Here is a 14,756-nt window from a genome sequence, read left to right as displayed (position 1 = left end):
ACGATAACGAGCATACACCGTGATAAAGCATGCATGCTGAAGTCTGTGTTCATGTACGTATGTGTATTATGTGTATATGTGTGTTCTGTTTGGGTGTCTTGGAGGACAGACAGACTGCGGAGAGAGACAATGAGGCCCCAGGGCCCCTTCAGACTACACATTTCATTAATGGCTGCATACATCAGCACATTTCAGCCACACTCTACTCTCCTGTTTATTTATTCTGTAATGACTTAACCAGGTCAGTGTCTCTGAAATCAAACGTCTGTGTCTGAGACCATGAAAATCTAGTTGCCATCTAAGGTTCGATATAGCTTCTGATGTTGGCATATACAATAGTTGTTGGCTATTACAGCATATTATAGCATGTAACAAGAAAAAGCCAAATCGTTTTCTCTTCTTTGCACTCAACAAGTTTAGGGCGGGCTGTCTGCTGAAATCTCAAAACAGGCGGGTCCCAACTATCCAACTATGTCCAACTGGCGTGCAAGGAAGCAAAGGGATTTTTCCAAGGCTTTTTAGGGGGATTTTTTGCCCTGTGTGTTAAGAGTCATATAACAGAGCTACTAACATGCCAGAGAGGTAGTCATCCTCCAAGCTAGACGAAAATGCAGTCTGCATTCTGCTGATGCTTCACTTTGTGGGCTTTTGGACAAACGTACCTACACACATGCGTCCGCTGGTGTCAAGATAGAACCCAGGTTTACAGATGCATCTGAAGCTCCCATCTTCATTGATGCACAGTCCATTGAGGCACATGTTCCTGATCAGACACTCATCCAGGTCTGTGGACAAAGGGAAACTAAATGATCTACCCTAGTTTACTCTAGTAACACTAGAGGTTTACTCTAGTAATAATTATTTTCAGTGATTGTGCATGATTTCACCCATTATGGTTCATGCTTCCACCACCTCTAACATATCCATGGTCCATTTGTCATAAATATTAAAGGAATCTGCCCTTTAAATCTCTACTCCATGGAGTATTAAGTGACCAACATGAGAAGTTATCAGACCTTGACAGTTTTTGCCATCTTGAGAAATTTCAAATCCAGCATTGCAGACGCAGTGGAAGCTGCCTTCAGTGTTCACACAGCGGCCATTGTTGCAAATACGACCATTGGCCACACACTCGTCCAGATCTGGCAGGGAAAAAAGAAACGGATAGCACAATAAACATACACACTCTTAAAGTGTGTCTATGTTGCATGTATGTAAATGTGTAACCTCGGCACTCTGTTCTGGTCGCGGTCGACTGGAATCCAGCAGGACACTGACAGATGTAAGATCCGTCTGTGTTCACACATTCTCCGTGTGCGCATGGGTTCTTCTCGCATTCGTTATCATCTGGAAAGCAAACATGAAATTTAACAGCCAACCGCATGCACCTAAAGATAAAGATAGCATGAAAGGGATATGGAAGGTATTAAATAGTATAATAAAAAATGGACCAAGGACTAATGACTACCCTGGGTATTTTATGGAAGGGACAAATACTATTACTAAAATGAACGAAGTAGTAGATGGATTCAATGATTTTTTTATAAATATAGGGCCAAAATTGGCTGCGGAAATAAAGGTTGATATGATAGAAAGGGAGACTGGAGGAAACATTGAAAGGAATGCAAGTTCAATGTTTTTAAGAGCAGTGGAAGAGAAGGAGATATATGATATTGTCAGTGGACTTAAGAACAAAACAAGTACTGACTGCCATGATATTGATATGGTAACGGTAAAGAGAGTAATTGATGGTATTGTAAAACCGCTACAATATATTTTTAATTTGTCTTTCCAGGAAGGGTTTTCCACAAAAATGAAAGTTGCAAAAATTATTCCCATTTATAAATCAGGTGAAAAGCATTGTTTTACAAATTATAGACCAGTGTCGGTACTCTCTCAGTTTTCTAAGATACTGGAAAAACTATTTCTAAAGAGATTTGATAACTTTGTGGATAAACATGAATTGTTGGCAAATTGCCAGTATGGGTTTAGAAATAACAAATCAACAGTTTTGGCATTGATGGATTTAATGGAAGAAATAACTGAATGTATGGATAAGAAGAAGTATGCACTTGGAGTCTTTCTAGATCTAAAAAAAGCATTTGATACTGTTGACCATAAAATTCTAATAATCATTAGATTGGATAAAAAGCTATGTGATGAATCGACAGCAATATGTACAAATAAATGAGTTTAAATCTAAACTGATGGATATTGAATGTGGAGTACCTCAAGGATCAGTATTGGGACCAAAAATGTTTATTATGTATATAAATGATATTTGTAAAGTATCGAAGATACTAAAGTTTGTAATTTTTGCAGATGATACCAATATACTTTGTTCAGGTGTGGAATTTCAACAGGTTTTGGAGGTGATCACACAGGAGTTAAAGATGTTAAAGAAGTGGTTTGATAGAAACAAATTGTCCTTAAATTTAAATAAAACAAAATTTATGTTATTCGAAACTATAAGAAAAAAAATTAATATTGAAATTTGTGTTGATAATGTATATCTAGAAAGGGTTAATACCATAAAATTTCTTGGTGTGATCATTGATCATAAGGCCTGTTGGAAATCACACATCACTTATGTGAGGGGAAAGTTAGCACGGGCATTGCTGTCTTGGGGAAAGTAAAACAATTTTGGATAGGAAAACATTGTATATGTTATATTGTGCTTTACTATTACCATACATGAGTTATTGTGTAGAGGTTTGGGGAAATACATATAAAAGTAATATTCAGACTATAATTATAATGCAGAAAAGGGCTATTAGACTAATAAATCAGGAGGGGTATAGGGCTCACACAAACCCGCTCTTTATTAAGACGCAAGCTATAAAATTCCAGGATCTGGTTAAGTTTAAAACAGTGCAAATAATATATAAGGCAAGGAAAGGGATGCTCCCAATTGAAATAAGTAAATGGTTCTTAGAAAGAGAAGGAGGTATAATTTTAGAGGAAGTGGAATTTAAAATTACAAAAGTAAGAACAACATTGAAAAGGATGTCTATTTCAATAGCGGGAGTTAAATTTTGGAATGAGTTAAAAGAAGAAATAAAGGTCAGTAGTGATATAAACCAGTTTAAAATAAAACTCAAAAAGAAATTTTAAATAAGTATAAGAATGAAGAAAATGCAATTAACCCAAGACAGCAGTCAAACTGATGTTTATTTTCTTGATTTTCTTGTTGAACATGACAATTTTTTTTTTTATTTTATTTTTTTGTGATGTTATTATGTTCTAAGTTGAAGGCATTGTAAACGTTTTGTTGTTCAAATTTAGATGATGAGGATGTAAACCTGAGGGGGTAGGGCTAAATAAGTATATACTTCAGCCTACTCCTTTTCAAACAACTGCATGGAATGATTTTATGAAATGTTGGTGAATGTATATGTTTGAAATAAAAATGAACTGAACTGAACCTCGAGTTTTCTGTTAAGAAAACTTGTCAGAACTCACCGATGCACTCTCCCCTTCTGTCCAGCTTGAAGCCCATGTTGCACTCACACCGATATCCAACGCCTGGCATGGGGACACATCTGCCATTCAGGCAGAGGTTACGAAAGGCCTGGCACATGTTGGTGATATTCTGGGTTTGGATAATTACGGGACCTGATAGAACAAAATCACACGAGCGTTTCGTCAATAAAACATGAGGTAATATAACGAAACATCGTATTTTTGTGTAGTTCAACATCTTAATTTACAGGAAGTGTAGCCAACACAACTGTTTCTGGCATACTGCACATATGTAGTTTTACATTGCCAGGTAAATCTGAACACTGCATTAGCGCAGTATAATAGTTGTGCAAAACAGTTGTGTCGGAATTTTTAAAGCCAAAGATTTTGGACATGTTTAATAGGACTCTAAATACTACTATGCAGTTGTGTGAGAATGGTTTCTTTGAGAAAGGACACTCACTGCCATCAATTTTTTAGTTCAACGTTTACCGTTTATACTGTTTGTATATCAAAAGTTGGACGCTGAAGGCAACCCAAGGTCAACTGCAGGTTGAACATTACACATTAAACAAGTCAGGACACTTTATTTTACACATGCAAACATGAAGCAATCACGGGCAGAAAGCTGGGACATACCTGGCCTAGGCGGTATAGGTTCTAGAGGTGGTCTAGGACGATCAGGCTGCACAGGTTGGACAGGGACCTTGATTGGAATTTGAGGAATGTCAGGTCCAGGATATGGAACTGGGTAGATGTTGGGTATGTCAGGGGTGCCTGGGATACGATCGGGTATTGGTCCACTGGGTATCTGAATGCACAGTTTCTGGTACTCTTCTATAACAAGCATATTTGAAAAACAGATAGAGGTTAGCTCTGAATTGTCTAGTGTGTGTGTGAATATGCGTGTACAAGTGAGTTTGTATGTGAACTTGTATTTTATTCTTTGTAAAGTTTGTTGTTGTTGATTTCATTGTAAATCTCCATAGATTCTTACAAATTTATTACATTTTTATTAAGCGCGTTGATTTCGAGTATAATTAAATAAAAATGCCACATAGATCACAATACTTAAGCCTTGTGAATGACTGCACCTGTTCCACGAATGGGGCACATTTCAGGGGTGGACCCATCAGACCAGCAGCGTCCACTATCACAGCAGCACTGCATTTTGGTCAACAGCTGTGAATTTTGGTTGGCGCAGCGCCCGTTCAGCAGGCTGGCGTAGCAATACCCACCACGAGCATCTGTGGGAAACGACACAGCAGGAAGTCGGTTAAACTAACCGCGCCGCAAGGAATATGGCATGTGCTGTCTGCGTGTTGAGCAAATTGGCAAGAGTACAATCAGAAAAAAATTGTTGTTGTTGCTTCAGATTTTCCATCATTTGGAAGGTGGAAGCCACTTCTAATAGTCCTCATTTCCTATTTATATGAACCTTTCCTTCATCCTGCAGTTTTTGGCACTGTGTGCCAGCATGACTCACACTCAAGTTGCGCATTAACATAAATATATCATGTTTCGTTTCACACCCAGACCATCCGGGGCAGATTTCATGTGGAGAAAATGACAGCCTAAACCTACTATCGCTTGCTTCAGTTCGACAAGATGTCAGGCACAGAACTGCTCGCAAGCAACCACGAGATCTTAAGGGGTTCGGGCGAGAAGTGTGACTGCATGAGAAACAGACGAAAATGTTTTGGGCAAAAGTTTTCTGGAAACGAAACACACAGACATTCCTTCCTCAGGAACATGCTCTCCTGGGGGGGGAGTAATGTGACTGCATGGTTGCATATGTTTGCGCGTGTGTGCTGTATGCACGTGTATGTGTAAGAGGCTGCTCTGACCTAAATTTTTTCCTGCCCTGGTTTTAGGGTGAAAGTGAGCTTAACTAGGAAGTATACAGGAGTTTTCTTTACGAAGACGCACATACATTTAGCGTTTTCCAGCTGTGAAGAAAGTCACCTGGAAATAAGACTTCATTTTACTTCTCTCATCACGTGCTCGCCACAGCTTGAAGAGAGTTTAACTCAACAAGTGACTATTGACCTAAATTCTACCAGCTGGAACTTTGGAGAGTTTCCTTTCTCTGCTTTCAGTGCCAAGAAGAACCAAAATAGAGTGGAAAAAGGAAAGAGAATGAAGCAGCATCTTTTGCTTTGTCTCCTATTTTGTCAGGCCTAATAATGACTGTAACCATGAACCAAAGCAAATCGCACACAATGGAACTTGCAGCTCTTTGGTGTGGGAAAGGGGACAGGGGGACTCACCTATACATCTGGATCCATCCACTGAGGTATAAAACCCCTGGGGACATTTGCAGAAGTAGCTGCCGACAGTATTAGAGCATTCACCCACACCACAAATACCTGGAATGTTTGAGCACTCGTCCAGATCTGCAAAAGAGGAGAAGAGAGGAGAGCTGGTGTTGAAAGTGAAAACTATCTTGAAACGTGAATTTCTCCAAAACTAGAGCGTGTGTTGGCAGGAACAATGGAAATGAGGCATTGTCACAGGATATCAAATCCAGGGACCTCCGTACCTCTTCTGTTAGCATCATTAAACACCAAGCGCACACCATGCGGCACAAAAGTCTGCAGGAATAACACTGTAACTTCAACACATTTGAAATATTTCTTACAAAGTCCAGAAGTTTTCCGGTAATTATTTCTGGGCATTAAAATACCACACATTTCACACTGTAAAGAAGTGCCAGATTACCTTTCTCTGAGCTTAGGCTTTGAAATTGTTACACCCACGTCTAACAGACAATATATTTCACCGGATAAGTTTAGGCCTATATTTGTGGACGAGTAGAAGGGATTCAGAGAAAAGGCTTTAGTAAAGATTTTCCAGCAAAAGCATTAAACACCATGTGAAAAAAACATGTTTTTATCAAATAATTCTGAAACTGAGTCTAATTAGGATTCATAGTGCAGATCAACCATGTTGATTACAACTGACAGCAATAATTAATGCTAATAATGAATTTTAATAAGGTGAAACATTCAAAGCAATAAAACAGAAGTATTGTAAGAGAAGAGATGTAAGTTAAAGATGAGTATTTCAATAAAACTAACACAATATTAGCCTCCACAATCTACTCTTCATACCAGACTGAGTAAGTCTGGAGCAGCAGGTTACATAGTCTCGCTTTAACATTTGTATAGAAGGGGAAAAAATTCATTTCAAAATTGATCAGCATTTCTTTCAAACATCAAAACTGAGTGTTACATGGGGTTACTGAGAGAAACCAGAGCGCTGCTTTGCTTTAATTAGGCTTTTTTCAAGGGAAGGGCAAAAATGTGGCTTATGTGTGGTCTTTCCTTACAAAGTAATAATCAGAATACCACGACTGAGGTGAAGTTAACCACATCTTGGCGGATGTGGCTTTTAACTGTCTCAACTTTTACGGATTTAAAAAAATATCCGAAAGTCTACTCTGTCATTCAAGCTGACACCGAAAGCCAGACAGTTCATGGCTTTACTGTTGCTTACCTTCACATTTCTGCGAGATCTCGTTGAACTTGTGCCCAGCGGGGCATTTACATTCAAACGATCCAACAGTGTTGATACAGTTTCCGCCTTGACAGATGCCAGGGATGGCCTGGCACTCATCCACATCTGTACATGCATATCACAGAGTTAATACTCTAACATACACGTGAAACGGCAAAAGGAAACAGACTATTGTGGTCAAATAAACTTAGAACAGGAGCAGGAAGTTAATACACATGCTGACTGAGTTTAACGCACAAATGTGAACAGCCTTGGATGTGCATGGACTTAAACTGGGTCTGTTTTTACAGTCTCTCTCTGACTTTCCTGAGATCAACAGTATGACAAACCAAAAGAAACAGGGGGAGAGGAATTTCTCCTGCAGAATGAACAGAAACTGCAACCAAACTGGTAAAAAAACAGGAATGAAGTGAATATAGAAAAAAAGGCTGACAGTAAAACATCAGGTTTGATACATTTATGATCACACGCACATGAAAGACTAATGTACATGAAGATATTGCTTGAAAGGAGGGCCACGATGACGTCATTTGTGAGGTGACCCAGACCATCAGGTTTGTGCAGCTTTCTAATCTGTTACTTTGTGAGTGATGCTGATGATTAAATGAAATTCATTTAATGAATGTGACAGACTAAAACGAAGGTCTCAGGCTGGAAACCTACAGGAGGCTGTGACCTGATGCTGTCTCAGAGTACTCCATGTTCCTCTGGGTCCTGGCTCAGGTCCGCCTCCCCTGCGGAGGTTCTGATGTTGTTGGGTCTGGAGCAGGCAGACACAGGGCCGTCTTACCAGAAATGAGCTCTCCCACGTGGCACCGCCACTGACCCGTGTTACTGACTCTGACAGTCCCGCCGCAGCGGGCGTCTGCGGGCATTCCATACACATGTGGGAGGCACTGCCACCCACCCCAATTTAACCCAATTAGAGCTAATCCTCTGGAAAAGGGATGGTGGGCAGAGCTCAGTGGGTGACAGAGGGAGGGGGGTGAAGGCAGACAAGGAGGGAGAAGGAGTTAAAGGAAAAGATGGCAGCAGCAGCAGCACACTACTCAAAGAAAGTAGAGGGGAGAGGGAGAGTAACAGAGAAAAAGAAAGATAGGAAAACAGACTGGGAGGCAGAGACACAGAGGAACAGACTTTACCTTGGCATGCCCCGGTGCGGTGGTTTGGTATGAACCCTCTTCGGCAGGGGTGAGGCTGGGCTGGGCACATTTCACAGGGGTGACCCCACGCCCGTCCCACTGTGGCGCAGCACAGAGTCTTTGTGCACACAATGCCCGTGAGCTGTCCTTGACACATCTGGTTATTTACTGAGGCAAAGCACGGCCCGGTGCGATAGTCTGCAGAGGTAAAAGGGTGGGGGGGTTTAAACTCAAAGCAAAAAGACAGGTTTGTAAGATTAGGCCAAAAAAAAGGTTGAAGCTGGAGCTTAAAATCACAGAATATGAACATTATCCTGAGTGAGTGAGCGAATGGCTGTCTGGCATACACAAACGCTCAAACTCAATGTAATCTCACATGACATCTACAACACACTTAGATTATAAGTGATAAAGGGCCTGCAGAGCAGACGGTAACACACTCCATAAAGCATGCATTGTATTTTCCTGGCATTTTAATTGGTCTGGCTCTCAGGTGCACTGTTCGTGAGTGTGTGCATGTGTGTGCGTGTCTCTGTGAGTGAGTGAAAGAAAAAAAACAAGAGATAGGGAAGAGGTCTGGAAAATCTTTTAAAGTTGTGTGGGCGGCTATGGAGAGCGACGGACACAAGCAAGGACAAGAAAAATCAGTCTGTTGCTTGTATTATATGATCACTGGCTCATTAGTTACCTATGCTAATGCTATTCTGTAAAATGTCACATTTACCATCAGCAGTTTGCTGCCTTTTGCGATTTTCTTAATAATACACAATCTAGGGTATAGATCATCATCCCTAAAGCCACCGGAGGCTGGCTGGCTGGCTGGCAAGGGTGTGTCTGTGGAACACAGTAGGTGATTTCCACACTAGCTACTACAGCCTAGAATTAAAACTAAAAGGCTAATAATAAATAAGAGGGCGTAAAGAAAGTCCCTCCATCAAGACTACTCATCTCTCCTTCCCTTCAAATCGGATTCCCTAGAGCCGACTGCTTGCTTTATCTAACCCCTGTTTTTTCCACTCTCTCCTTACAAGTCCCCAAGGAGTTTGCACAATCATTTACTCTTATCAGGTGAAGGCCTGGAAGATGAAGATGGAACAGAGATAGGGGCACAGAAAAAAAGGGTAGGAGGGGGATACATCTTTCCCAAAAGAATCTGGACATGAGCCAAAGACAAAAATCATTTCCACATTTCACAGCAGACAACAGACAGTAAGAGGAAAAAGGGAGACCAGTTCCAACAGCGCAGTCGTTTAAAACAAACGAGACATTGTGCGTTTCCCGTGTGGACCAGGGCCCAGCCCAGTCCCGTCACGTGCACCCCAGCCTCCGCTGTCTCTCTGCCTCTGGCACCAGTACTGTGTGAAACAGAACTGGGTCATCTCTCTTTCTCACTCCCCTCCTGCTCAGGCTCAATTGGAGACCAAATGCTTTTGATTCTTTGTCTACTTTTCCCTCCAACAAGCAGCTGAAAGTAGCGCAGTGCATTTACTCAAGCCCAGTTTAAAGTTTCTTTTACTTGAGTATTTCTATTTTGGAAAACCTCCATGAGACACTTCAGGATAATGTCTCTTTCTTGAACAATAACCTAAAAGTTACCAAAAAGTCAACAATCAGACTGCAGGCTAAACACATCCCAGTGTGGCACTGCCATGTACTGACACTTTTGTCTTAATTCCCAGTTTAATTAATCTAAATTTGTGCTAAATGTTGCTCCCTGATTGCTCATAGGATATGAGAGGCTGGGCCGCAGCCCACACCTCAGATGCAATCTGAAAGGCAACCGAGGGCTCAACCTCTTCATTGGTTTAATTTTTCATGCTGTAGTACATTCATGGGACACTTAGCAAAATAAATCCAAACACACATTGAAACACTACTTCACCTTTTTGCGAAAAATACTATATAATGAAAAAGAAATAACTTACATATGTTGAACAGCAGGGGCGATTCTAGGTTCAAAATTTTAGGGGGGCCCAGCTCCCAATCATAATGGGTCAAATGCAACCCATTTTAGGGTGGAGCCCTAGTTTAGTTAAAGAAGTTAAAGAACCATTTGTGCCAAAGGAGACAAGATGAGAAACATGCACAACATTATTTCAGTGTTTTAATCACATAGAGGCAGCCCACCAAATCATCAGTCACATAAAGTAGCAATATTCAGTACAGACACTGGAAAATCACCCTGCCACACCACAGACCTGTACATGAAGCAAATTGGTAACAAAGTTCTTTTATATTAAAGAATTCATACAAACCCTCCCTTTATTATGCAGACTCAGCACAGAGCATCGTGCACCCCATGAGTGGAGAATAGTTTTAGTCACATCAATGTAGTGGCAACCATCCTGTTCATGCCATGTTTACAGTGTTATGAATCCTGTAAAATGCTACCATTCATATCAATACGCTCTGTTTACAATGTCCAGTGACGCAAAGCATCCATGAAGTACATGAAAAACTACTTTGTGAAAAATGACTTTTGTGTTTCCAGCTAACTTCACGATTTGCTTCCTTGTTATTTCTGTCGTGTCCATCCTCCTCACTCAAGTAGAAACTAGAAAATAACAAGAATATAAACCTTATAGTAATTATTACAAGAGCAAGTGGTGGATCCATGATTGACAACAGGACAATACACTTAGTTATGTGAAATCATCATCAATGAACGTGGGCAAACAGAAGCTACAGCTTTATAATTTTGGGTCAATTTGTTTACTCTTACTTGTTTCTTTTTGCTCTCTCTCTTTGCTGTTCTTTGCTGCTCTCTCCATTTTTTCCCTCTCTATCCTCCTCTATCAGTCTTTGTACTATCACCCAAAAACTAAACATTACAGTGAATAAAAGACATAAACGGATCTGTATCAGTTTATGGCAATATTAAAACTGAAAGCAATGAAAGTCTTATTTAGGCGATTAATGACAAGCCAGGCTGCTGAAGCAGCAACACCTCTGTGTGAGCGCACTGTAACATCATGACATCAACAACACTGAACATAAAACCTGTTTTCATTCTATCCTGTACTGTCATCAACAGAAAAGTTAGGAAAATGTAACATTGGAAGATAATTCCAGAAGATAAACTAAAATGGTCTATTATTAATACTATTAATAGTTATTTTTAGGGGTCCTCTGATAAGAAACTAACCTATGTGAGTAGTAAATGAAGCCACTTCCAGCATTTGATTGGCTAGCCCACAGCAGAACAAAGGCTAAAAACACCTAGCCGAAATATTTTTGAACATAACATCCCACAAAACTGACCAAAGTAATTATGCATGGAGTGTTTAAAATAAACAATCATGTGAACACACAGAATATAAGTAAATAATGTGATCATGATTATGGAGAAATGGGGGCAATCATCAACACAACAGCACCACAAGTCAAAAATAAAAAAGTGTGGCCATTAATGTCTTAATGTTAACTGGTAAAATATTCCACAGTGTAAGACCAATAATGGAGAGTATTGGTTGCACAGCAGATTTAAGGTATAGTTTTGTGCCATAGAGGTGGATATCGAAATAACTAGGTAGCAGAAAAGCTTGTCAGTATTAAAGCCTAGATCAACAATTCTGATATCAATTCATCTATAATATATAGTCCTTCTAAGATAATTCATGTTTTACAAGTTATCCTCTAATAATGAAGCTGCCAGTCAAGTGATCACATCTGATTTGCATAAATTTCTCTTCATAACATTTTTATTGAAAAAGCAGCTAGCCTGCAGATAGATAGCAGTGGAAAACAAGTTAACACCAGCAACCTAACAAGACACTTACAAATATGAGATTCTGTAAATGTGAAGCTGTGCAGCTTGTTTGCGTGCTCTAGCAGAGCTCGCCAGTTCTAATGCAGGTGGGATTTGTGAAACTAAAAGTTTTCAACATTTACAGTCATTGTTAAAATAAGTTGGAGGAGGAAAATGGTTGAGCGGACTAAAACGTCTGACGAGCGGAAATGTGTACATAACCTTTATTTTTCATTGTACAGAAGGACAAGAATGTGATGGTGAAGCAGAGAAGTTCAGGACAAAAACAACTCCACTGCTGCTAACTCAACATCAGCTCTTTGCAAGCATCTGCACAGACAGCATGCTAACACAAAGCTAGCAAAGAACCCAGAGTGATGGTAGGGCTGAAGGTATGCAGACTCCAGTCCGGCAGCCAGAGCTTGAACTTGAATAGGTAAGAAAGGCAGTAATGAGTAATCAGCCTTCACTTTTTAAAGTGAAAGTTTTTAAAATGTAATTAGTGATATATTACTTCTTACAAGCAAAGACTCCAATACTTATTGATTCAGAACACAGTTAGCATTGGTTTTAGAACAATATTAAATGCTTCCAACTAGAGATTAGACAAATAGCAGCTACAGCTTAGTCAAGACCAACCTGTCCTTAACTGGTAAACAAAACCAAGCAGGAAAAAACACAAGTAATCAAGTTTGTTGTGAAAGATTTTTTTGCATTGTGAAAGTAGGAGCAAAGGCTAACAACAACTGTGAATTGCCATATAGTTGACCTATGAATGTATTTAGGGTAACTTGTTCTAATAAATTCCTATAACCTTTGACCTCAGAAGTGCTTGCCAAACATCCCCACAGGTTTTGCAGACTGTGTGGGCTGACCACTAATGATATGACCTTAATCTGTCCACCATTCTGGACATGTGATAATCATGGTAACAATGCAGAATCAACTGAATAAGGCCCCAGTCACACTGGCCTAGAGACCAGTCTGCAACCATCTGGCAATCAGTGGTTGTGAAGGGAAAATGAGTATTTCTGAACCAGTTGGCAAAAAGCTCTTTTTCATTACTTTGGTTACTAGTACACTGCTGCTGTTGTAGCTTGATCAGAATTGACGGATATGTCTACAAACACAAATACTCAAACACACAACTCTCAAGCAATGTGTACATTGCGCCGCGTAAGAAACCTCAATACCTGCTTGACATTAGCTTGCTAACTCATAAAGAGTGAGAACATGATGACCTCGATGAAGACCACTAGCCGAAGTATGCTCATCGAGCAATAAAGTTGTTTATCACACTTCAAAAATTGCTGAAGGTTCAATGTCTTCAAATGTTATCATCTTCTCTAGTTACCTTGAAAGTTGGCAAAGTTGTGCTTAACTCTGTTTGTATCAAGAGTTGCAAAACCAGCCATATGATGTTATTAAAATCACAGCTATGTTGCCTATGTTGCATGTTATCAATATGAGCATTCATAGGTATCAGTATTGATAAACAGGATCACTATTGATATCAATTAAATCCCGGTGTATCAATAGGTGCACTGCTTTAAAAACAAAAGAAGAAATCATAAAACCAATTTTTATACTTCACTGGTAGCCAGTGACGAGAGGCCAGTACAGGGGTGATATGGTCTCCAAACTGCAGGAGAGATAAGGCTTGACTACACAAAAAGAACTGCAATAATCGAGGTGAGAGGGGAAAAAGCATGAACTATGATCTAGAAATCTCCAACAGAAGGAAATGGTTATAATTTTGCAAGTGATCAAAGATGAAAGAGCCAGTGCTGACAGGAGTGGAATGATTATGTTTTTTTTATCAAAATCTAGACTAGAAAGCCAAAGATTGCTTTAAAAAATATATATTCAGGGGGGGATTTTCTCCAGTATTTCCTGTTTTCACTCTATTTTTTTTAACACAGAAATTTTGCCTAAGTTGGATTATTGTACTTTTACTTAAGTAAGGGATCTACCAATCAAGAATGTTCTGCTTTAACTAACTGTGAGCCTTATTTTGTATCTAACTAAAGCCAACACTGTGTGGCTCATCTAAAATAACAAAGCGAAAACCTCTATGTAGGCAAAGCAGTTTGGGGAGCTATGGAAAGTTTTCACATGGAGCCGAGGCTGAGTGAGTGCAACAGGCTGTATAAAGAGAACTCATCAAAAAAAAAGTTGTTATGTCTTATTCACAATGCTCTAAGTACACAATCTAACTTGATATCTGCTTATTACAGCTCTTAGCTGAGGAGAGTGAGTGAGTGTTAAGGCGAAAGATCTGAGCACAAGATAAAGTAGATCCAAGCACTGCACTTAAACAGTCAGCTGAGGTAAACAGGGAGAGGCAGACAGCTGTAGGGTGAAAATGGTGTCATTTCATCCGTCATCTTACTGTCTCTCTGTGAACTGCATACAGCTGGGGGATCCACCCATGTCCTGTACATCTGGGAGTAATCGCACGTGCTCACACACAAACACGCTCACACACACATGCACACACATAAAAATTCTGCCCATGTCCCAACTCCTCATCCCCACTCCAGCCAGCGATGATCTCAAAAACACAGCAAAACTTGCAAAATGTTACTCTTGTTTTTGCCCTACTTTGGAAAAACGTGCTGGGAACATTTTGGAGTAGCTGCTTTAGCTCCTTCAGTAAAAAAGTATCTGAGATTCGAGACTTTGCGTTGACTGTGATTAGCGAGCTCTTTAGTGTTTGTTTTGAGGTCTGGTTACTTTTAGAACACAATGGAAATGCTTCCTCTGTGCCCGGTGAGTTTATGCACAATAACAGCTTCATCGAGGAAAAAAACGAGGGAAAGCACGCCGGGAAGTGGGTAAAAGAGTTTCCTGGATTAACTCCAGGAACACATACACAAGGATAT

The 14,756-nt window shown here is 40.0% G+C and overlaps 1 protein-coding gene across 1 annotated transcript in view; it reads right to left on the bottom strand.

Moving 5' to 3' along the window:
- fbn1 (fibrillin 1) overlaps positions 1–14,756 on the bottom strand; it is a 64,163-nt gene that overhangs the window by 39,543 nt on the left and 9,864 nt on the right. The window contains exons 7-15 of the mRNA XM_031728834.2: positions 8,124–8,321; positions 6,961–7,086; positions 5,733–5,858; positions 4,557–4,709; positions 4,102–4,299; positions 3,463–3,615; positions 1,228–1,347; positions 1,017–1,142; positions 663–785 (exon numbers count right to left, since the gene is read on the bottom strand). Coding sequence (XP_031584694.1) covers positions 663–785; positions 1,017–1,142; positions 1,228–1,347; positions 3,463–3,615; positions 4,102–4,299; positions 4,557–4,709; positions 5,733–5,858; positions 6,961–7,086; positions 8,124–8,321 — 1,323 coding nt within the window. The remainder of the gene's footprint in view (positions 1–662; positions 786–1,016; positions 1,143–1,227; positions 1,348–3,462; positions 3,616–4,101; positions 4,300–4,556; positions 4,710–5,732; positions 5,859–6,960; positions 7,087–8,123; positions 8,322–14,756) is intronic.

This window comes from Oreochromis aureus, linkage group 1 (genome assembly GCF_013358895.1).
Source record: "Oreochromis aureus strain Israel breed Guangdong linkage group 1, ZZ_aureus, whole genome shotgun sequence".
Lineage (NCBI taxonomy): Eukaryota > Metazoa > Chordata > Actinopteri > Cichliformes > Cichlidae > Oreochromis > Oreochromis aureus.
Note: the sequence above shows the minus strand (reverse complement) of the source record. Positions and strands in the feature narration are given on the sequence as shown.